The following is a 25,389-nucleotide window of genomic DNA, read 5'->3' on the forward strand; positions in this document are numbered from 1 at the left end:
TATAGGCCTTCTGGCGTTGCTTCAGTCAGCGCTCACAGCACAGGGTGGCAGTTTAAGCATGGACCGGCACTGACTGACAGCCGGCTCTGCAGTGATGAACGTTAGTCTTCTCCCAGTAGCAGCACTTTCAGTTGTACGGCCCAAGCACCTTCATAACGCTATTAACCTGCAGTTTAATCCTCTATCTACAGGTTACTAGTGTTATCTGACCTGACAGGTTCCCTTTAAGAGCTGTGTTAAATGCCCAAATGTCCTTACCACCTTACCTTGAAAAACTCCTTTTTGTCAACCTGGTCGTTGTCGTCAGTGTCCAGCATCTGAAATGCAATTTGGAATCCAGTTTCTGGTTCTGAAACAATTTATAAGCATTGGAGTTAGTTACATAAAAAATAAATAAAAAATAAAATAAAAACATTTAAAAGATCTCAAACAGTCACAAATATACTAAATATTATAGCATAATGCACAGCTAGGACCCTCACCGATCCTGAGAACGGTGATCTATAAAGCCCGGCCTGAATGGAGAGGGGCCGGACATGTTCACCACCACTGCCGGTGCTGGAAAAGTGCTCTGAGTGGTGGGACACTATGTCCGTTCGACAGGGCTATTCCTGAGCTTAACTCTTGTGATCAGTGGGGGTCTCCGCTATCAGACCACCACTGATTACCAATACCAAGTTATCACTTATCCAATGTAATAATGGCAGATACAGGGTCTCCTTGTGGCTGTAGAGTCTTGGGGCCAATTCAGACATAAGTTTATCTCACGTGAGTTTTTCTGTGTTTTTCGTGGATAGATCTCATACCTATTATTGTCCATGTCCGTGTATTTTTTCCGACCGAACAATCCGCATAAAATCATGGAGTCTTGGCCAACTGTGATCTGAGATTCAGATTAATCAATGCCTGTCAATGGGTCTATGAAGAAATAGTTTTTCACGGACAGTTTGATGGATGTTGAGAAACCTCCACCATGTTTTTATGTTCATCTGAGAAAAACTGACGAAACTTGGATCAAACTCTGATGGTAAAAAAAATCCCCACTGATTAAACTTGTTTTCTTGTATGAGCAAATCAGTGCGATGTCTGTATGCTCACTGCAGGAAAAAAGTATGAGCATTTAGAAGAAAAGCCTAGTGTAGATAGCTATCCTGCAAGTCAATAGCCGACCCTTTAATGAGTCGTGAAACATGATAGATATCAGACAAACTAAAGAGGAACATTCATAGACGGTGGTTTTGGAGGCTTTTCGGTACTGGTGAACTGGGTGAGATTAGGCACTGGTGCTCCTTCTGGAGGAGAGTTGGTCTGCACAGGAATCCTAATGTAGTGGTAGGGTCGTTATGGTATTAATCACGGTAAATAATGGCGCCCATCCACCGGTACACTCACTTTGAGATATTATGGAACAATTTAAAGTGATGTTGGGTTAGGAAAACAGTATTGGGGACAGTGGGGTGTACTGTTTTATAAAGATCACCTCCACCCTTTTGCAAAATGAACCAACCAGGGCTGGGCTTCCTCTCTCATTTTATCCCTAAAGCAGCATTAGTCTCCTCTGACATACATGTACACCTATGCAGATGAAAAATTATAAAGCGAAACATACATGGACCGTGTATCTGCTGATACAAAGAAAATGCTATAAAATCATAGAGGCAGATGGTTTAACACAGGTTGTATTTTAGGGAACCCGACAGCTGAGTAATGCTTCCTGAGCTATGGGCGTCGTGAATCCGGGGACGGCTGGATGATGGCAGTCATGTATGTTTATGGCTGGGTTCACCTTGCTTACGTCTGAAGCAAAGGATTTGGACGTTTGCGCTGACGGGTTATTGACCGTAAAGTAGCAGACGGAGTCACTGTGTGTTCGGTCGGAAATAATTTTCGCCTATTTGAGGAAGGGTCAAATAGGCGGATGCAACTAAAAATCAGGGCTGTGGAGTCAGAGTCGTAGCCCATTCTGGTGGAGTCGGAGTGGGTGTCATGGAAATTGAGGAATCAGAGTCGGAGGTTTGGCTAACCAATTCCACAGCCCTGGCAAGGCTGTGGAGTTGGAGTCCATTTTGATGGAGTCGGAGTTATGGAAATTGAGGAGTCTGAGTCGGAGGTTTGGATTACCGACTCCACAGTCCTGCTAAAAATGATGTCCAAATTAGGAGCCCGTGGCTCCGTCTGTATCGATACAGTCAAAAATCAGCACAAACGTCCAAATCCAGTTCAGACGTAAGCTCTGACTGTAGACTAAACCGCAATGTGAACCCGGCCTTAGTGGTGAGGGACGATGAGAACAGGGATGGCTGCTCCAAGAAAGTAGGTCCTCTGCGACTTCTCTCCACCTAGACTGACTGCTCTCTTCTTATGTGGGTATATCGGGAGAGAACGGTCAGTCTAGGGGAGCGGAGCGGGGAGAAGCCGCCGTTGCAGCGTAAAATGTACATAGCTGTAATAACCAAGCCGGTCTTTAATGCATGTTGCTTGCGGTTCGAGCAGAAAGAATCGGCCGTCAGGTTACCTATAAATTTCATCAATTTGCCTACTATTGAGGGAAAGAGAGATCTAGATAATGCCATCTGGATACAAAGTACTTGCACTGGCATTTGATCACTATTGATCCTGCAAGATCAATTGCTCCAAATCGATCATCAATACTGATGTGTGTTGCTAGCTTAAAAAAAAACAACAACAAAAAAACCCCACAGAAAAAGCCTCAAACCCCATTAATGTCCAATAATAGATATCAGATACCAAATGTCATCTTTCCAATTACAAATATGACTGCACATTTCTGGTGGTTAAACATAGAGGTTGAGAAAGCCGATGCCAGATCATTTCTCATTCTGAAACGATTCTTGTTTTCCTAAATCTCCTATTTCTGCCTCTAAACCCGAGGTTCTGATATACTAATGCACCAAACAATGACACTTCACACCACTCGGAGTTGAGACTGGCATTTAATACTGGAACATTTTAATATTCAAGGACACTTATCACATCTCACTGACGTTATCTAGTGCGAAAGGTTGATCCGGAGCCTTCCATTACTTCTCCTACACCCGGCGTTAGTCTAGGGTTCATCAGAAGAGGAGCGATCTCTTTGTAAAATGAACCCTAAGTGGGAGCCAGAAATTAAGAGCTGTTGGACCGTCCGACGTAAAGATCGCACTCTCTGGAAAATGAATTTTTCATGATGGAATGTTGTTCTAAGATCTGGCAGATATTGCTTGTATTCCGATGCCTCCTGAGCTAAGTGGAGTGGATCGGTATGAAATATAATTCCTCCGCACAGACAGAAGATGTTTGTTTCTGACAGGGGGGCTTGTAATCTCTTACAAAGGCATGAATAGAGGAAAGTACAATGTCTCTCAGAGAAGGTGGACACCAAGGAGAAGGGGCATCTGTGGTATCCAGATGATGGTCCCCCTCGCCCTGTATGAATGATGCTTTCAATTCATTCGAAGATGATTGCAAAATGTCACAGCGTGGATGGTTTTCCAAGATAAACCCTCTTGCCTATGCGGAAAGTTAGGGACCATGAATCGGAACCATCTATCCATCCACGTGCCGATGGGACACTGCACAGGACTAAATAATAGGCTTAAGAATCATCTAAATGGTTTCATTACAGAGGTACAAGAAGGTCTTAATTTTTTCATTTTTAACTAAACAAAATACCGTAGTAAAAATTATTACAGGAATAAACATGTAAAACATAATAGTAATTATGGCAATTCTTGAGGTTGTACTGTTTAAAGAGGTTGTCCAAGACTCAGATAGTGATGCCGTATAATTCGGACAGGTCATCATTATCAGATTCAGGGGTGGACACAAGAGCCCAAGAAGTAAGGGGACCCCATTTGCACCTGAAAATCTGGTGGAGGTTTGCATTATGATGAGCTATTGGACTGGACAGGGCCCAAATACTGCTCTAGCACGGGGGCCCTCTTCTATCTCTGTGGCGGACAGTGATCAGATTTATGGGGGTTCGACACCCGACACCTGCTTCGATTGGAAGTACACAGTGTATGGTGGCGGGACACCAAGGCTCCACAGTGTAACGTCAATTGCTAGGTACTGCAGCTCGGATCACATTCACTTCAATGGAAGCAGAGATGGCACACTTGAGATCAGCCACTACACAGTGTATGGTAGCAGGACACCAAGGCTCCACACGTGGTGTAGTGGCCACTCCTAGGTACTGCAGCTCGGATCACATTCACTAGAGCTGGTGTACCAGAGACCACCCAGTATGCAGTGTATGGTGGCGGGACACCAAGGCGCCACACACGGTGTAATGGCCACTCCTAGGTACTGCGGCTCGGATCACATTCACTAGAGCTGGCGCACCTGAGATCAGCCACTACACAGTGTATGGTAGCAGGACACCAAGGCTCCACACGTGGTGTATTGGCCACTCCTAGGTACTGCAGCTCGGATCGCATTCACTAGAGCTGGCGGACCTGAGATCAGCCACTACGCAGTGTATGGTAGCGGGACACCAAGGCTCCACACACAGTGTAGTGGCCACTCCTAGGTACTATAGCTCGGATCACATTCACTAGAGCTGGTTCACCTGAGACCACCCAGTACACAGTGTATGGTGGTGGGACACCAAGGCTCCACACACGGTGTAATGGCCACTCCTAGGTACTATAGCTCGGATCACATTCACTAGAGCTGGCGCACCTGAGATCAGCCACTACACTGTGTATGGTAGCAGGACACCAAGGCGCCACACAGTGTAGTGGCCACTCCTTGGTACTGCAGCTCGGATCACATTCACTAGAGCTAGTGCACCTGAGACCACCCAGTACGCAGTGTATGGTGGCGGGACACCAAGGCGCCACACATGGTGTAGTGGCCACTCCTAAGTACTATAGCTCGGATCACATTCACTAGAGCTGGCGCACCTGAGACCACCCAGTACGCAGTGTATGGTGGCGGGACACCAAGGCGCCACACAGTGTAGTGGCCACTCCTTGGTACTGCAGCTCGGATCACATTCACTAGAGCTAGTGCACCTGAGACCACCCAGTACGCAGTGTATGGTGGCGGAACACCAAGGCTCCACACATGGTGTAGTGGCCATTCCTAGGTACTGCAGTTCGGATCACATTCACTAGAGCTGGCAAACTGGAGATCGTCCACTATCCAGTGTATGGAGCCTCAATGTCCCAGCTCTGTACACTAGTCGCATATACCCAGTCGCAGAATCCACAAACAGCTGATCTGGGCTGGTGCCGGGTGTTGGACTCACACTGATCCCAAGGATAGGTAATCAATATCTATATCGTGGGAAAACCCTTTTAAAACCATGTGAAATATCATGGAAAAACTGCACTTCACTGTGCCAATTTGCTGCAGAAAAAGTATTTACAGTAAAATTCCATTAATTTGGCATCAATTGGACCTAATGAAGTGCTGGAGACGCGGATTTTCTGGATTACTAGGCAATTACACAATAGTATAATAAAAAATTCTAATGCACAACCTACTATCCAGGCCTTAGGGTCAAATCTGTCATTAAACTGCAGCAACAGGTGAAGAATGATCTGATTTTTGGGTTTATGGAATACGGAATTAGTGAAATTTCACTTTAGTTTTAAAAGCGTTATCCAGGAATTTCGGAAAATGAGAGCAGGAATGTGTTAAAAATAATAAAATAACCAATACTCGCCTCTCCAGGTTTTGTGCTTTGGTGGTCCCTTCTGATCCAACAAGGATAACCTCACCTCAATCACTGGACTCGGTGGTCCCGTCATACATGAAGGCGTCACCGCTGACCTCAGCTACTTTTTTAAACAAAGACCCCAAAGATGGCTGGACATTTGGTACATGGCGTTTTGGAACAGTACATTTTGCCTCTCTGGAGACTTTCCTAATGGGCTTGGAGAACGTGAAGGTTTGTGTGATCTACGTCTTCAGATGAGATATTTAGTGACCTGCCACACGTGACAAAGGAGACATCTTAGGACAATGCCACGCTGAGCTCTTCCGTACGACCCATACTTCTCCCGTCTATGGAGACTGCACCGCCGTGCACCAGTGTGCAGCATCTGAATTCAGTAAGGTGGTGTGCATAGACATTTGGCCATATAGTGTAGTTTATTGGGTTTTTTTTTTCCCCCCAAGTGACCTGAGACTACAACGAATTCTGGCGCTTGTCTGGATGTAGATTATTATTATTTAATATTGCTGATGCCAGGGGCACCAATACCTCTACCTACAGTTTTCACACCCCAGGACATGTTTGGTGCTGTGTTACGAACAGATGCGGTGCGATTTTCTATTAAATGTACCAAACTGACCAATAGATGGCGACAGATGTTGTTATAAGTCGGTGATCGGCAGCAATCTCAGATCTCCGCAAAGCTTTACTTGCAGCATATGGAAGATGAATGCCGCAGGCTAATAAATTAATGTTATCAACTAATATGGAGGAGATTCTTTAAACATTTCCCCTTCAAAATTACTATAATCAAATCTGGAGACCACCCAGACATATGTTTGTGACTAATAACATGTATGTATAATTGTACAATACCTGGGAAATTACACTCTTTGAATATTTTTTTTCCTGCCTTGTCCATCTAATGTCATAAATATGTAGGCTATTAAATAAATTATATCGGGAATTTATAGCTCCCTCGATGCCAGTTTTCAGGTATAAAAAAAAGTTGAAAATTACATTATTTGCAACCTTTTCTGCATATTTATATAAAAAATAAATACACTGCGTGCAGAATTATTAGGCAAGTTGTATTTTGATCACATGATACTTTTTATACATGTTGTCCTACTCCAAGCTGTTCAGGCTTGAGAGCCAACTACCAATTAAGTAAATCAGGTGATGTGCATCTCTGTAATCAGGATGGATGTTGTCTAATGACACAAAACCCTATAGAAGTTGTGCTTAATTATTTAGCAACTTCCTTTCCTTTGGCAAAATGGGTCAGAAGAGAGATTTCACTGGCTCTGAAAAGTCCAAAATTGTGAGATGTCTTGTAGAGGGATGCAGCAGTCTTGAAATTGACAAACTTTTGAAGCGTGATCACCGAACAATCAAGCGTTTCATGGCAAATAGCCAACAGGGTCGCAAGAAGCGTGTTGGGCAAAAAGGCGCAAAATAAATGCCCATGTATTGAGGAAAACAAGCGTGAAGCTGCCAAGATGCCATTTGCCACCAGTTTTGCCATATTTCAGAGCTGCAACATTACAGGAGTAACAAAAAGCACAAGGTGTGCGATACTCAGGGACATGCCCAAGGTAAGGAAGGCTGAAAAACCACCACCTTTGAACAAGAAACATAAGATAAAATGTCAAGACTGGGCCAAGAAATATCTTAAGACTGACTTTTCAAAGGTTTTATGGACTGATGAAATGAAAGTGACTCTTGATGGCCCAGATGGATGGGCCAGAGGCTGGATCAGTAAAGGGCAGAGAGCTCCACTCCGACTCAGACGCAGCAAGGTGGAGGTGGGGTACTGGTATGGGCTGGTATCATCAAAGATGAACTTGTGGGACCTTTTCGGGTTGAGGATGGAGTGAAGCTCAACTCCCAGACTTACTGCCAGTTTCTGGAAGACAACTTCAAGCAGTGAAGGAAGGAACAGGAAGAAGTCGGTATCGTTCAAGAAAAACATGATTTTCATGCAGGACAATGCTCCATCAGATGCCTCCAACTACTCCACAGCGTGGCTGGCCAGTAAAGGTCTCAAAGAAGAAAAAATAATGACATGGCCTCCTTGTTCAACTGATCTGAACCCCATAGAGAACCTGTGGTCCCTCATAAAATATGAGATCTACAGGGAGGGAAAACAGTCCACCTCTCGGATCAGTGTCTGGGAGGCTCTGGTGGCTGCTGCACGCAATGTTGGTCGTAAACAGATCAAGCAACTGACAGAATCTATGGATGGAAGGCTGCTGAGTGTCATCATAAAGAAAGGGGGCTATATTGGGCACTAATTTTGGGGGTTTTGTTTTTGCATGTCAGAAATGTTTATTTCTAAATTTTGTGCAGTTATATTGGTTTACCTGGTGAAAATAAACAAGTGAGATGGGATTATATATATAATTCTGCACAGTAATAGCTACCTGCACAAACAGATATCCTCCTAAGATAGCCAAATCTAAAAAAAACCACTCCAACTTCCAAAAATATTAAAGGGCCACTGTCACCCCCCTCCAGCCGTTATAAACTAAAAGAGCCACCTTGTGCAGCAGTAATGCTGCATTCTAACAAGGTGGCTCTCTTAGTTTTGTGTTCATGTATTACTAAAATAAAGCGTTTTGAAACTTTTCAAAAATACCTGTCTTTGTCCATGGAGGCGGGTCTGAAGCCTCCTCTGTGAAGCGCCCAACTGCCGTCACTCATCTCTTCTGGGGCGATGGTCGCCGCCCCCTGCGCGCTGTTTTCTTCTGAAATCCGGCGCCTGCGCTGTGCGTGCCTGCCTTGGGCAGGCACAGTGAGAATTGGCCGTAATAGCTCTCAGATGCCGGGTTCCTGCCTGCGCCTGTGCGGGCAGTGTGGCCACCCCGTTACTGAATCCCCACCCCACACTGTGTTATGCATTATGCACAGTGCGGGGCTGGGATTCCTGGGCAGATTCCTGCACAGACCAACGTTGGAAGGCGGGGAATCTGGGGGAGCGTCTGACAAGCGCAGTGCGCATGCCCAGGTATCCCAGCCCCGCACTGTGCAAACTGCATAACACAGTGCGGGGTGGGGATTCAGTAACGGGGTGGCCGCACTGCCCGCACAGGCGCAGGCAGGAACCCGGCATCTGAGAGCTATTACGGCCAATTCTCACTGCGCCTGTCCCAGGCAGGCACGCACAGCGCAGGCGCCGGATTTCAGAAGAAAACAGCGCGCAGGGGGCGGCGACCATCGCCCCAGAAGAGATGAGTGACGGCAGTTGGGCGCTTCACAGAGGAGGCTTCAGACCCGCCTCCATGGACAAAGACAGGTATTTTTGAAAAGTTTCAAAACGCTTTATTTTAGTAATACATGAACACAAAACTAAAAGAGCCACCTTGTTAGAATGCGGCATTACTGCTGCACAAGGTGGCTCTTTTAGTTTATAACGGCTGGAGGGGGTGACAGTGGCCCTTTAAGCTTTGATATTTATGAGTCTTTTGAGTTGATTGAGAACATAGTTGTTGATCAATAATAAAAATAATCCTCTAAAATACAACTTGCCTAAGAATTCTGCACACAGTGTATATGGGCAGAGCTGTGCAGAGGCATGCGCCGCCAACTACGGCGTGACGCACTCCCTGGCTGGTGTAGATTTGACGCGAATAGAGATGCGCTCATAATAAATTAGGTGCATTTTTGTTCCAGCAGCTTTTAAGAAGGGTGTATAAAATGCTCATCTTTTCTTAAAGGGAATCTGTCAGCAGAATTTCACGCCCCAAACTATTTATATGCCCACGTAGCTCTTTCAAAATCAAGTCCAGGAATACCATTACATTGCCAGTCCGTTCCCCTGTCACGGAGAAATCAGCGAACAAGGCTGAAGAGTTATTTGTAGACCTGAAGCCTCTGTCACTCCAGCTCTATTCACCACCCAGCGCCGCCTCCTTCTGCTTGACTGACAGCCACTATACCGTGAGACTTCAGGCTAAAGAGTTGCCAATCAAGCAGAAGGAGAATAGAGCTGGAGTGACAAAGGTTTCAGATCTACCGTAGACATTTGCATATCAACTCAAACGCTGGTTTCTCAGTAATGGAGGAACATCTTTGAAAGAGCTACAAGCGCATATAATTAATAGCTTGGGGAGTAAAATCCTATGGACAGATTCCCTTTAACATAAAGTGTGCAGCCTCTGTCAGCCGTCTGCAGTTGAGGGGGCATTCAGTGCAAAGCCTGAATGAATAAAAGAAAGAAAGAAAATTAGGTTTGGTCTTTTGACCTACTTTTATGGAACCTGCCGAACATCTGAGGTATTTAGGGGTTTCCCGACACCCTAGACAGATTGATATTGGAGTTTCAAAGAACGATCCTTTTGCTAATACCATCTCCCCTGTCATAAACATATGAACGCTTGGCTAACACGAGCGCTCAAGTGTATGCGAAAGGCGAAAGTCAGGAGAAAAAGCCATCGTCCAAACAAAAATTTGGACAGTTGCTTTCTCATCCTGTACGTCTCTACTGATCTCAGTGTAATCCACTGTATACAGAGGTCAACAACTTCCCCTGAATGCCAATGTTGAGAGCATATAGGATAGGATTTGTTGGAACTTTCTCTTGGAAGAAACCAATCTCCATCTTCCAGTAGTAAAAGATGCAGTAAGGAGGGATATGACTGGTGTCCAAAAGAGCAGTCAAGTGCATGACCAGTTTTATTATGTCATCTTATAGGCAATACTATAATACACCTGGTTTTTATAGTGAAAGTGTAACAGTCATTTTTTTTTTTCCATAAATCATTAGGACATATGAAAATAAGAAACTTAGTAATATACTGTATATAATCAGATAAATGTGCTTCTCTCCCCTCCTGGTATTCATGGATAACAGATTTTTCCATTGACAGTTGGTGCTTTTAAAGTTCTATGGAGGAGGGAGCTAGAGGCAGACATAGATATCCTGCTGCAAGTTCCCTGAAAGGACAGTTACAGAGGGGGGAGCTAGAGGCAGACACAGACATCCTGCTGCAAGTTCCCAGAAAAGACCGTTACAGAGGGGGGAGCTAGAGGCAGACACAGACATCCTGCTGCAAGTTCCCTGAAAGGACAGTTACAGAGGGGGGAGCTAGAGGCAGACACAGACATTCTGCTGCAAGTTCCCAGAAAAGACCGTTACAGAGGGGGGAGCTAGAGGCAGACACAGACATCCTGCTGCAAGTTCCCAGAAAAGACAGTTACAGAGGGGGGAGCTAGAGGCAGACACAGACATTCTGCTGCAAGTTCCCAGAAAGGACAGTTACAGAGGGGGGAGCTAGAGGCAGACACAGACATTCTGCTGCAAGTTCCCTGAAAGGACAGTTACAGAGGGGGGAGCTAGAGGCAGACACAGACATTCTGCTGCAAGTTCCCAGAAAAGACCGTTACAGAGGGGGGAGCTAGAGGCAGACACAGACATCCTGCTGCAAGTTCCCTGAAAGGACAGTTACAGAGGGGGGAGCTAGAGGCAGACACAGACATTCTGCTGCAAGTTCCCAGAAAAGACCGTTACAGAGGGGGGAGCTAGAGGCAGACACAGACATCCTGCTGCAAGTTCCCAGAAAAGACAGTTACAGAGGGGGGAGCTAGAGGCAGACACAGACATTCTGCTGCAAGTTCCCAGAAAGGACAGTTACAGAGGGGGGAGCTAGAGGCAGACACAGACATCCTGCTGCAAGTTCCCTGAAAGGACAGTTACAGAGGGGGGAGCTAGAGGCAGACACAGACATTCTGCTGCAAGTTCCCAGAAAAGACCGTTACAGAGGGGGGAGCTAGAGGCAGACACAGACATCCTGCTGCAAGTTCCCAGAAAAGACCGTTACAGAGGGGGGAGCTAGAGGCAGACACAGACATCCTGCTGCAAGTTCCCTGAAAGGACAGTTACAGAGGGGGGAGCTAGAGGCAGACACAGACATCCTGCTGCAAGTTCCCAGAAAAGACCGTTACAGAGGGGGGAGCTAGAGGCAGACACAGACATCCTGCTGCAAGTTCCCAGAAAAGACAGTTACAGAGGGGGGAGCTAGAGGCAGACACAGACATTCTGCTGCAAGTTCCCAGAAAGGACAGTCACAAAGGGGGGAGCTAGAGGCAGACAGACATCTTGCTGCAAGTTCCCAGAAAGGACAGTCACAAAGGGGGGAGCTAGAGGCAGACATAGATATCTTGCTGCAAGTTCCCAGAAAAGACCATTACAGAGGGGGAGCTAGAAGCAGACAGACATCTTGCTGCAAGTTCCCTGAAAGGACAGTTACAGAGGGGGGAGCTAGAGGCAGACAGACATCTTGCTGCAAGTTCTCCTGAAAGGACAGTTACAGAGGGAGGAGCTAGAGGAAGACACAGACATCCTGCTGCAAGTTCACTGAAAAGACAGTTACAAAGGGGGGAGCTAGAGGCAGACATACATCTTGTTGCAAGTTCCCAGAAAAGACCGTTACAGAGGGGGGAGCTAGAGGCAGACATACATCTTGTTGCAAGTTCCCTGAAAGGACAGTTACAGAAGGGGGAGCTAGAGGCAGACATAGACATCCTGCTGCAAGTTCCCAGAAAAGACAGTTATAGAGGGAGGAGCTAGAGGCAGACATAGGCATCCTGCTGCAAGTTCCCTGAAAGGACAGTTATAGAGGGAGGAGCTAGAGGCAGACACAGACATCCTGCTGCAAGTTCCCTGAAAGGACAGCTACAGAGGGGGGAGATAGAGGCAGACGGACATCCTGCAAGTTCCCTGAAAGGACAGTTATAGAGGGAGGAGCTAGAGGAAGACACAGACATCTGCTGCAAGTTCTCCTAAAAGGACAGTTACAGAGGGGGGAGCTAGAGGCAGACAGAGACATCCTGCTGCAAGTTCCCTGAAAAGACAGTTATAGAGGGAGGAGCTAGAGGCAGACACAGACATCTGCTGCAAGTTCCCTGAAAGGACAGTTACAGAGGGAGGAGCTAGAGGCAGACACGGACATCCTGCTGCAAGTTCCCTGAAAGGACAGTTACAGAGGGAGGAGCTAGAGGCAGACACGGACATCCTGCTGCAAGTTCCCTGAAAGGACAGTTACAGAGGGGGGAGCTAGAGGCAGACACAGACATCCTGCCGCAAGTTCCCTTAAAGGACAGTTATAGAGGGAGGAGCTAGAGGCAGACACAGACATCTGCTGCAAGTTCCCTGAAAGGACAGTTATAGAGGGAGGAGCTAGAGGCAGACACAGACATCCTGCTGCAAGTTCCCTGAAAGGACAGTTATAGAGGGAGGAGCTAGAGGCAGACACAGACATCTGCTGCAAGTTCCCTGAAAGGACAGTTATAGAGGGAGGAGCTAGAGGCAGACACCCTGCTGCAAGTTCCCTGAAAGGACAGTTATATGTTATGATCAGGTGACCTTGGAGCAGCATGAAAACTTTCACTGGAGTAGGTGGTAACTATACTGACCGCAAATCCTGATCTTAACACTGCAACTAGAAGTAGCCGTGGGGTGTGCCTAACAAATCCTAGACACCTCGACACAGCCGGAGGACTAAATACCCCTATAGATGGAAATAGGAATACTACCTTGCCTCAGAGCAGAACCCCAAAGGATAGGCAGCCCCCCACAAATATTGACTGTGAGTAGTAGAGGAAAAGACACACGCAGGTAGGAAACAGGATTTAGCAAAAGAGGCCACTCTAGCTAAAATAGGAAAAGATAGGACAGGATACTAAGCGGTCAGTATTAAAATCATTCCAAAAATGTCCACAGCAGAAAATACAAAAACTCCACCATCTAACTAAAGATGTGGTGCGTATATCTGCAACTCCAGAGAATCCAACAAGACTGAGAAAACACTGACACAGTCTAAGCTGGACAAGAGAAAACAAATGAATAGCACAGAATATAAGCACACAGCTTGTGTGCCACAGAAAAAGACACTTATCTTTGCTGAATTGGCAGCTAAGCAGGAGAAGCCAGACAAAGATCCAACACTTCCCAAGAAACATTGACAACTGGCAAGGACTAATGAATCCTGCAAACCTAAATACCCCAGTCAGAATTGCAATCAGCAGAAACACCTGACCATGACTGCAGCCCAGAGACAACTGCATTACCACCTACAACCACCGAAGGGAGCCCAAAAGCAGAATTCACAACAGTTATATGGGGAGGAGCTAGAGGCAGACACAGACATCTGCTGCAAGTTCCCTGAAAGGACAGTTATAGAGGGAGGAGCTAGAGGCAGACACGGACTTCCTGCTGCAAGTTCCCTGAAAGGACAGTTATAGAGGGAGGAGCTAGAGGCAGACACGGACATCCTGCTGCAAGTTCCCTGAAAGGACAGTTACAGAAGGAGGAGCTAGAGGCAGACACAGACATCCTGCTGCAAGTTCTCCTGAAAGGACAGTTATCAAGAGTGGGAACCCCACCAATCTAATATTAATGTCCTACCCTAAGGAAAAGACCATTAATTTTTAACCTCCTCATACTACTTTTTTCCATGGTGGAAAGCCAACCCTCAAAATGCATTCTAGGAAGAGGATAAAGAAGTAATCCAGATATTTAGGAAAATCTTCACGTAACAGGTGGTAACACATCTATGGTGCCCGCACATTAAACACAGGAATGGAACAAGTGAATAATGATAAGATAAATAAATCGAGCAGAAAACAGGCCCCTAAACCTGCACTGATTTATAATGTCTATGATGCATAAATGTCAGGAGTGATGTAATTTGCATGAGTAAATCAGATTAGGTCCAGTCTGGGGAGGCTGTGCTCCTCTCCGCAGTATCCTCACATTTCTGGCTCTTCCTCCCCTTCCACCCTATCTCTACCGCTAGCTTATTATATTTATACTTTTACCCTGACTTGTCATATTTGATAAAACTGACCTCCCACGTTCCCTGCCCTGTAGATGTCCATCCATGAAGACGTTACAAGAGACCTTAAGGCTATGTTCACACGTTCCTGATTTCCCTCCTTTTTTTTCAGGACTAAAAACCGCAGCTCTTGGCAGAAAACGCAGGTCCTTTTTTTGGTGCTTTTTTGGTGCGTTTTTTGATGCGTTTTTTATGCAGTTTTCTATGCAGAGTCTGTGTGTTTTCTAGGAAGTTTTTTAGGGTTAAAATGGCTGAAAATACCCTAACCCTACCCCTAACCCTATTCTAACCTTAGTGGAAAAAAAAAAATTCTTAATTTTTTTTATTGTCCCTACCTATGGGGGTGACAAAGGTGGGGGGTCATTTACTATTTTTTTTATTTTGATCACTGAGATACAACCTATCTCAGTGATCAAAATGCACTTTGGAACGAATCTGCCGGCCGGCAGATTCGGTGGGCGCACTGCGCATGCGCCTGCCATTTTGCAAGATGGCGGCGCCCAGGGAGAAGACGGCCGGACGGACACCGGGAGGCCGGGTAAGTATAAGGGGGGGAGATGAGGGCACGGGGGGGGGGGCGGGATTGGGGCACGGGGGGGGGGGGGGGGGGGGCAGCCACACTGCAGCGGTTCTGCACCACAAACCGCAGAAAACCCGCAGATATTTTTTTCATCTGCGGGTTTTACTGCAGGTTTGACCTCACAATGGAGGTCTATGGGTGCAGAACCGCAGCAGTTCCGCAAAAAGAAGTGACATGGTACTTCTTTTTTACCGCGGCTATTCAGCGCGGCTTTTTTCGCAATTTTCCGTAATGTGGGCACAGCAGTTCCTGTTTTCCATAGGGTACATTGTAATGTACCCTGCATGGAAAACAGCTGCGGACCCGCAGCGGGAAAATCGCGGCGATTCCGCATTAAAAAAAGGATGGTGTGAACATGGCCTAACACCTCAGAAATAAAACTTTATATAACAATGTGACTTCATCTCTCCGATCTGAACTTGCAGACATAGAAGTTGTCCATAGTAAAGTTACTGAAAACTTTCTTACCTCCATAGGTATCCATTATGTTTTATTCAAATCTAACTTATTTGCATGTTCTGTACGCAGAGAGCACTTCCGCTAGAGCTGCCTTGGTTGATTTTGAACACGTCACAGAGCCATCAACTTTTTAGTATCCAACCCCTAGTTTTATGAAGGCTCCGATCACAGAGGTTCTGAGCCTCCACTAGGGCAGGAATAGTGCATTATGAAGCGTTGCCTCTTTATTGCATACACAAACAACAGCCTGACAATCGGCACCCTGGCACTTTGCTACCCTCATATATACCCCAGGGTCATAGCCCACTCCTGCCGTACTCTTTCGGGACGTGTACTGGCCAAAGGGCACAATATTCAGTGGACAGATCCACTTTGGGTGCTCAGAAAATTCTGGGCTCCACTGTTATTTTTATGATCAGTGCAGTGCGAGAAGCTGAACATAAAACAAACACATCATGTTCACCTTCCCATTATAGAGGTGGCATCACTTGAGCTTGGGGAGGCAAGTAACATTATATTAAAGGGAATGTGCCACGAGGTTTTTGCTACCCCATCTGAGAACAGCATAATATAGGGACAGAGACCTCCATTCCAGCAATGTGTCACTTACCGGGCTGCTTGCGGTCATAGTGATACAATCCCTGTTTTCTCTGCTGCAGATTTAGCAGTTCCCTGAATGCTGAGCTCTGTATAACTCCGCCCACACATCTGATTGGCAGATTTCCGCCCATATATAGTGTACATGGAAAACTGCCAATCAGTGGTGGGGCGGGGTTACACAGAGCTGCAAGAAGCTCCCCGTGATCCACAATCTCTTTTACTTAGCACAACCTTTCCTTCCTGGCCCTCACTGAGACCTGGCTGACGCCCCCCAACACGGCCTCCCCTGCTGCACTGAGTTACGGTGGCCTCCAATTTACCACCACTCCTAGCTGTGTCAACAGACATGGCAGAGGAGTGGGAATCCTTTCTAAAAACTGCTCCTTCAACCCCATCCACCCCCACCCTCCCTTATCCTCCCTTCTTTCGAGGTTCACTCTGTCCATATCTAATCTTCCTCTAATCTCATATACCGACCACCGGGCTCAGCCACTGCCTTCATTGAGCAATTCTCCACCTGGCTTCTTCACTTCCTCTCTGCTGACATCCCCACCATCATAATGGGTGACTTTAATATCCCTACTGACACCCGCCAGCCAGAAGCATCCAAATTCCTGTCCCTTACTTCATCCTTTGGACTTACTCAGTGGTCCTCCACAGCCACTCACACAGAAGAACATACACTAGACCTCATCTTCACCCGCCTATGTTCCTTATCTAATCTCACAACCTCTCCCTTCCCCCTATCTGACCACCATCTACTCACCTTCTCATCCTTGTGCTCCTCACCTGCCCTGCACGTCCAGCCACTACCACATCCTCGCAGAAACCTCGCACACCTAGGCATTCACAGACTCTCAGACTCTCCTCTACCTCTGTCCTCCATATCTTCACTCCATGACATGGACAGCACCACCGTTTCTATAACGCCACCCTCACATCAGCTATAGACTCAGTCGCCACTCTCATGCATGGCAAAGTGTGACGAATCAATAGACAACCCTGGCACAACAATCTCATTAAAAAACTTCGACAAGCATCCAGAGTTGCGGAGCGGCGTTGGAAAACACGCCTGCCAGATGACTTCACCTCTTTCACACAAGCTACACCTGTCTTCAAATTAGCCCTCACCTCTGCTAAACATACCTATTTCACAAACCTTGTATCGTCATTATCCTACAACCCAAAACAACTGTTCAGCACATTTACCTCTCTCCTCCGCCCACCACTTTGCCACCTACTTTAAAAACAAGATCGACCAAACAAGGCAAACCTTTACTGTTCCACCCCAACCACTCCATATACCAGACCTCTGCCCTTCCCTAATAACCTCCCTCTCCCGGCACATAGTGCCAGATGTCAGCTGTGATAGTCAGCTGACACCCGGCCGCGATCCCCCCGTGAGCGCGGCCGATCGCATATGACGCACTATCCCGTCGGTGGTCATACAGGCCTCACCCCACCTCGACGGGATAGTACATCTGATGTCAGAAAGGGGTTAAAAATGCAATAACGGGCGATCAAAAGAATGTATCTGCACCAAAATGGTATCATTAAAACAGTCAGCTCAGCACGCAAAAAATAAGCCCTCATCTGATCACAGATGACGAAAAATGGAGACGCTATGGGTATTGGAAAATTGTGCAAATTTTTTTTTTTTTTTTTTTAGCAAAGTTTGGATTTTTTTTTACCACTTAGATAAAACGTAACCTAGACATGTTTGGTGTCTATGACCTCATAATGACCTGAAGAATCAAAATGGCAGGTCAGTTTTAGCATTTAGTGAACCTAGCAAAAAAGCCAAACAAAAAACAAGTGTGGGATTTCCCTTTTTTGGCAATTTCACCGCACTTGGAATATTTTTCCCATTTTCTAGTACACGACATGGTAAAACCAATGATGTCGTTCAAAAGTGCAACTTGTCCCGCAAAAAACAAGCCCTCACATGGCCATATTGACGGAAAAATAAAAAAGTTATGGCTCTGGGAAGGAGAGGAGTGAAAAACGAGAACGCAAAAATGGAAAAGGGCAAGGTCGTGAAGGGGTTAATCACCATTTTAAGTTTCCTGCTAATTAGATTTCGGTGCACAGAGGCCGGACTGTGCACTGGGTCTTCTCCTTCCTGTTCGATTCCTCGGTACCTCCACCTGCCTCCGGTCTGTGATTCCCCGGCCCTTACACCTGCCTCCGGTCTGTGATTCCTCGGTCCCTCCGCCTGCCTCCGGTCTGTGATTCCTCGGTCCCTCCGCCTGCCTCTAGTCTGCGATTCCCCAGCCCCTCCACCTGCCTCTGTTCTGTGATTCCCCAGCACCTCCACCTGCCTCTGGTCTGTGATTCCGCAGACCCACCGCCTGCCTGTGGTCTATGATTCCCTGGGCTCTCGACCTGCCTCCAGTCTGTGATTCCCTGGCCCCTCCACCTTCCTTAAAGGGAACCTGTCACCCCGTTTTTTGAGATTGAGCTATAAATACTGTTAAATAGGGCCTGCGCTGTGCGTTACTATAGTGTATGTAGTGTACCCTGATTCCCCATGTATGCTGAGAAATACATTACCAAAGTCGCCGTTTTCGCCTGTCAATCAGGCTGGTCTGGTCAGGTGGGCGTGTTCACAGCGCTCTTTTCTTCCCCAGCTTTCCGTTGGTGGCGTAGTGGTGTGCGCATGTCCAGAGTTCCGACTTCCCTGCGCCCACGTGAAGACACAGCGCGCGATCTGCGCTGTAATCCCTTGCATCGGTGGGGGCGGCCATCTTCCTGGGGCCGCGCGTGCGCAGATGGAGTGCTCTGCTGCACGCGGCTTCAGGAAAATGGCCGCGGGATGCCGCGCGTGCGCATTAGAGATCGCGGCGGCCATTTTCCCAAAGCCGAACAAACTCGGCTTTGGGAAAATGGCCGCCGCGATCTCTAATGCGCACGCGCGGCATCCCGCGGCCATTTTCCTGAAGCCGCGTGCAGCAGAGCACTCCATCTGCGCACGCGCGGCCCCAGGAAGATGGCCGCCCCCACCGATGCAAGGGATTACAGCGCAGATCGCGCGCTGTGTCTTCACGTGGGCGCAGGGAAGTCGGAACTCTGGACATGCGCACACCACTACGCCACCAACGGAAAGCTGGGGAAGAAAAGAGCGCTGTGAACACGCCCACCTGACCAGACCAGCCTGATTGACAGGCGAAAACGGCGACTTTGGTAATGTATTTCTCAGCATACATGGGGAATCAGGGTACACTACATACACTATAGTAACACACAGCGCAGGCCCTATTTAACAGTATTTATAGCTCAATCTCAAAAAACGGGGTGACAGGTTCCCTTTAAGTCTATCATTCCCTGGCCCCACCATATGCCTCTGGACTGTGATTCCCCAGTCCCTCTGTCTGCCTCCGGTCTGTGATCCCTCGGCCCCTCTGCCTACCTCTGATCTGATTCCTCGGCCCCTCCACCTGCCTCTGGTCTGTGATCCCTCGGCCCCTCTGCCTACCTCTGATCTGATTCCTCGGCCCCTCCACCTGCCTCTGGTCTGTGATCCCTCGGCCCCTCTGCCTACCTCTGATCTGATTCCTCGGCCCCTCCACCTGCCTCTGGTCTGTGATTCCTCGATTCGTCCGCCTACCTCTGGTCTACGATTCCCAGCCCCTGTGCCTGCCTCTGGTCTGTGATTCTCCGGCCCCTCAGCCTGCCTCTGGTCTGTGATTCCTCCGCCTACCTCTGGTCTACGATTCCCAGCCCCTGTGCCTGCCTCTGGTCTGTGATTCTCCGGCCCCTCCGCCTGCCTCTGGTCTGTGATTCCTCGATTCCTCCACCTACCTCTGGTCTACAATTCCCGGCCCCTCCGCCTGCCTCTGGTCTGTGATTCTTGGCCCCTCCGCCTGCCTCTAGTCGGTGGTTCCTAGGCCCTCCGCCTGCCCTCTGGTCTGTGATCTCTTGGCCCATCTGCCTGCTTCTAGTCTGATTCCCCGGCCCCTCCGCCTGCCTCTGGTCTGTGATTCCTCGGCCCCTCCGCCTACCTCTGGTCTGATTCCCCAACCCTTCCACCTGCCTCTGGTCTGATTCCTCAGCCCCTCTGCCTACATCTGGTCTGTGATTCCTCGGCCCCTCTGCCTACCTCTGGTCTGTGATTCTCTGGCCCCTCTGCCTGCCTCTGGTGTGTGATTCCCCAGCTCCTCCGCCTGCCTCTGGTCTGTGATTACCCGGCCCCTCCGCCTGCCTCTGGTCTGTGATCCCTTGGCTCCACCGCCTGCTTCTGGACTGTGATCCCTTGGCCCCTCTGCCTGCTTCTGGACTGAGATTCCCCGGCCCCTCTACCTGCTTCTAGTCTGTGATTCCCCGACCCCTCCGCCTGCTTCTAGTCTGTGATTCCCCGGCCCCTCTGCCTGCTTCTGGTCTGTGATTCCCCGGCCCCTCTGCCTGCTTCTGGTCTGTGATTCCCCGGCCCCTTCGCCTGCTTCTAGTCTGTGATTCCCCGACCCCTCCGCCTGCTTCTAGTCTGTGATTCCCCGGCCCCTCTGCCTGCTTCTGGACTGTGATTCCCCGGCCCCTTCGCCTGCTTCTGGACTGTGATTCCCCGGCCCCTCTGCCTGCCTCTGGTCTGTGATTCCCCGGCCCCTCTGCCTGCTTCTGGTCGGTGATTCCCCGGCCCCTCTGCCTGCCTCTGGTCTGTGATTCCCCGGCCCCTCTGCCTGCTTCTGGTCGGTGATTCCCCGGCCCCTCCGCCTCTGGTCTGTGATTCCCCGGCCCCTCTGCCTCCTTCTGGTCGGTGATTCCCCGGCCCCTCTGCCTGCCTCTGGTCTGTGATTCCCCGGCCCCTCTGCCTGCTTCTGGTCGGTGATTCCCCGGCCCCTCCGCCTCTGGTCTGTGATTCTCCGGCCCCTCTGCCTGCCTCTGGTCTGTGATTCTCCGGCCCCTCCGCCTGCTTCTGGTCTGTGATTCCCCGGCCCCTCTGCCTGCTTCTGGTCGGTGATTCCCCGGCCCCTCTGCCTGCCTCTGGTCTGTGATTCCCCGGCCCCTCTGCCTGCTTCTGGTCGGTGATTCCCCGGCCCCTCCGCCTCTGGTCTGTGATTCCCCGGCCCCTCTGCCTGCTTCTGGTCGGCGATTCCCCGGCCCCTCTGCCTGCCTCTGGTCTGTGATTCCCCGGCCCCTCTGCCTGCTTCTGGTCGGTGATTCCCCGGCCCCTCTGCCTGCCTCTGGTCTGTGATTCCCCGGCCCCTCTGCCTGCTTCTGGTCGGTGATTCCCCGGCCCCTCCGCCTCTGGTCTGTGATTCCCCGGCCCCTCTGCCTGCTTCTGGTCGGCGATTCCCCGGCCCCTCTGCCTGCCTCTGGTCTGTGATTCCCCGGCCCCTCTGCCTGCTTCTGGTCGGTGATTCCCCGGCCCCTCTGCCTGCCTCTGGTCTGTTATCCCTCAGCCTTTAATTTGCACTTATAAACGGTTATACAGTACATGCTTTGCTCCTCATTTTTTTTTGCATTTTATACAATTTAACTGGTATATTCAACAAGGGTGTGTAACCTGATAGTGGGCAGTGTAGGGGTAGTGGCCTAAATTGTGATCCTGAGCGGAAAAAGTTTCCCTACAGTTTGACATGACTTAGATGAGTCAACTAAGACTGTGTAAATTTAGACTTGACCATGGTGGGATAATTTAGGACGGTCTAGTCTACGCTTTCTGCAGTATGGTCTACGCCTTGCTATCTGAAAGTTAGACCTCGTCATGTGTATTCCATCAGGCAGCATAAGCACAGAAAATAAATGTATTTATTGTAGTAGGACAAGTACCAGAAATACCTACTTGTAAGGATGGTGAGCAGAAACAGGTACTCTGTGTAGGAGATCAGCCCTGCGGAGGAGAACAGTGACACGGTTAGTCCGCGGCTCGGACCGGCACAGCCGCTAACGCTGCATGCAGCACTGCAGGCATTTCAGCTCATTTTAATTAGTGACATTGCAGTTTACGTTCCCCTGTCCCATTTACACAAATAATGGCAGAGCAGATACTTTTCACATTTTTCATTGTGTCATCGTTAAGACTTAGACCATGCAAAATCGGCTCATGTGTTTGTAGTGCACTGAACATGAACTTTTTCTTTTGCTCGGACGCCAGCATCTGTTTTATGCTTTTTTTTTTTTCTTTACTCAATTAAACAGAGCAATGTTTATTTGCTTTATTAAGACATCTGCCCTAAATCTTTCTCGTAATGCGCTTTCACTATTGCCTTAAAATATGCGCTGTTTATAAAGATCTACATCTCCACTAAAAGAGCCCAAATTTCAGGTAGACCCTCAAATATCAACTCACTGTATACCAGCTATTTTAACTGACTATTACCTTATACACATGCACGTTCAGATGATCTGAGCATGCACGCGTGGAGAAAACACAGTAAGCCGCTGTTGGAAACTTATGGCGGCTGCTTTTTTCCAAGGAGAACAAAAGTGGGTGGGTTTTGGTAACAACTGGCCGTTCCTGCCGAAATTGGCAGGTTCCAAGGATTCTAGTCCTTGGAATGTGATTGGGACTACTATGCCAAAATACATCTCAAATCTAACATATGAACAAACCTGCCGACCTTATTTGCACAGATGTATTATCCGGGGTTTATTTAGGCGTTGAGGGGTTCAACTAAACCGAAATTGTAGCGGCATAAGAATCCATAGTATGGTAAATGGTGGTGTTACATCCATGATATGAATTGTTAACCCAAAAACAAAGTGAGCAACTAAAATGTTTGTCGGGGGAGAGAAGGATCCGGATCTAGGGATAAACCGCCGCCAGAGATGTCTGGCAGCAGCTTTCTTATAGAGAACACAGGAGCACTTGGCCAAATGAGAGCTCCTGCGTATGGGTAAATTGGGTGAGATAGCTGCTGGCCGAATGACTTGCCGAACCATTGCTTGGCTGACAGCTATCTAATGTTTATGGCGGGCTTAAAGAGGACCTATAAATAGATTTTTCATGTTGAACTGAACACATCATGTAATTGCAGCTGTAGAGGAATAAAAAGTTTTTTGTTTTTTTTCTAATTTTGCCTCTCTGCTGCAAAGATATTAGCAATCAAATATTTGGTACCTAATGAGTTAAAGCACACACTTGGCCTTAACAGAAGTTATTACTGGGGGTGTGTACTTTTGTCTCCTGTATGACTCTGACCAATCATAAGCAAGCAGCAACACAGAGGTGCAGAAGGACCTGTCATTATCTCATCAGGGTCACATGACATCAGTCCACAAGCTCTGCCATTTGGAGTGTGCAAACTAAATAAGAACTAAAGATAGATTACAAATCACAAAAGTGTACAGCCATTAACTCCAGTGAATATTTCCCAAAATTCTGTGCTCAGTAATCTATCTTCAGTGCTTAATTAGTTTGCACACAATGGCTGGCATGACCTGTGAACTCCGGTCATGTGACCCTGGTGAGATCATCACAGGTCCTTATGCTCTTCTATGTTGCTGCCGGCTTATGATTGGTCAACATCATACAGGAGGCAGAAGTACACGCCCCCAGTGAAAACTAGGTAATAACACACACTTTGCTGTAACAAAAGTTAACTCATTAGGTGCCAAATTTTAGAATACTAATATCTCCACAAGGGAGGGGTGAAATAAAAAATAAAATCAACACTTTTTATTCCGGTCTGCAGCCACTATTATATGGTTTGTCCAGTTTAACATGAAAAAATGGATGAAAGCTCCTCTTCCAACAATCTCATGAGGCTATGGAAACACACAAGTCTGCCAGGTTAGTAGATGACAATGATAACACAACTAGGCCCTTTTCCAATAAAGGCATTGCTCTCTTTCTCTCTTTGTGCAATATGTACTTTTTGCAAGGTGATTTTATGCCTTCACAGAGTTCAGAATATACAGGTGTCATCCAGGTTGAAATTTTGGCACACACGGTGGGAGTCATTATTGAATTATACGCTCTGGAGAGGGTCCGGGAAGAGAGTCCTTTCATTCCTTCTGAGTTTTAATACCCTGGAACACATTGCAAAGCTTGACAGGCACTGGTGGGATTAATCACTCGATTGCAGCTTATGCAGTACAGAAGACAGTTCAGCGTGGCATGTTTAAACAGCGCTTAAAGGAAAGTAAACACCATTTACTTCCGTTTACATTCAACCAAATTAATAGATAAAGGAAACCTATCAGTCTCGGGAACAAGAGCGTGGATTTTAATTATGTAGCTGGTGGCAAAAGGAAATGTGGATTACAATGGGATTTTAGGGGAAGCTGCGGCATTGTAAAACTAGCAATCCCTGGGTGACAACCAATATAATCACTGTTAGACAGGTGTGCCTCCCGAGCTGCCAGATTTTATGACCCCCTAAACTGCTGTGACTACAATGATAGAGCTACTTTCTACACATAACTCTGTGTGGCCACAATAGTACACACTAACCCACAAAAAGATTTCCGCTCTCTTGCATAGAAAGCAAACAAATGCAGAAGTGTCCACTAGAAGAATCTTGCAGAGCGAAGTAAGTATCTGGTTGCCTCAAACTTAGAGGGAAGCTGTCAGCAGGTTTTTACTACCTCATCGGAAAGCAGCGTAATGTAGGCAAAGAGAAGCTGAATCCAACGATGTATCACTTAGATTACTGGGTGCAGCCGTTCTCACACAATGAGAGCTTTTAGATTTGGAATGAAGCAGAGCTGATGAAGCTGCCCCCGCCCACATCACAGCTAACTCCGCCCACACCTGGCTCTGTATATACAAAGTCCTTAGACAGTGAGCTGCTTATCACAGGAGAAGACTAGCCTGGCAATGTTAATCTCTTAGTGATAAATCCTTCAGTTAGTAAACAAGAGCAGCACTTTGACAAGTGACACATCCCTGAATTCTGTGTATCGGCCTCTATCTCCTGCTGTCTTCAGATTACAAAGCAACAACCTGCTGACAGATTCCCTTTAATTCCTCAAAACTTCTTTTGATTGACATTTTAGATTCTGAAGGCCAAAACACTGGGATAAATTCTGTGAAAGCAACCTGATATTTGTAGCAGGACAAACCGGAATTATTTTTCTAAAGTCATGCATTAATCTAATCTAATCCCACCTAGCTTCTTACCATCAGACAATGTAGGCTAGGACAGTGGCACAAGGACAATGAAACGGACCAGATACTCTTAGACAGTTCTTAAAATAGAGCAATTTTTCCCCTATCCATAAAAAAAATTGTGTCCATGATTTTTTTTGACACTTCATATATCTGTACAGATGACTAATTATGATTACTTTACAGCTTACAATGC

The 25,389-nt window shown here is 47.5% G+C and overlaps 1 protein-coding gene across 1 annotated transcript in view; it reads right to left on the reverse strand.

The window, feature by feature from the left end:
• Positions 1-25,389, reverse strand: part of MICU2 (mitochondrial calcium uptake 2) — a 342,067-nt gene that overhangs the window by 51,126 nt on the left and 265,552 nt on the right. The window contains exons 5-6 of the mRNA XM_069759113.1: positions 21,924-21,971; positions 267-349 (exon numbers count right to left, since the gene is read on the reverse strand). Coding sequence (XP_069615214.1) covers positions 267-349; positions 21,924-21,971 — 131 coding nt within the window. The remainder of the gene's footprint in view (positions 1-266; positions 350-21,923; positions 21,972-25,389) is intronic.

This window comes from Ranitomeya imitator, chromosome 3 (genome assembly GCF_032444005.1).
Source record: "Ranitomeya imitator isolate aRanImi1 chromosome 3, aRanImi1.pri, whole genome shotgun sequence".
Classification (NCBI taxonomy): Eukaryota; Metazoa; Chordata; class Amphibia; order Anura; family Dendrobatidae; genus Ranitomeya; species Ranitomeya imitator.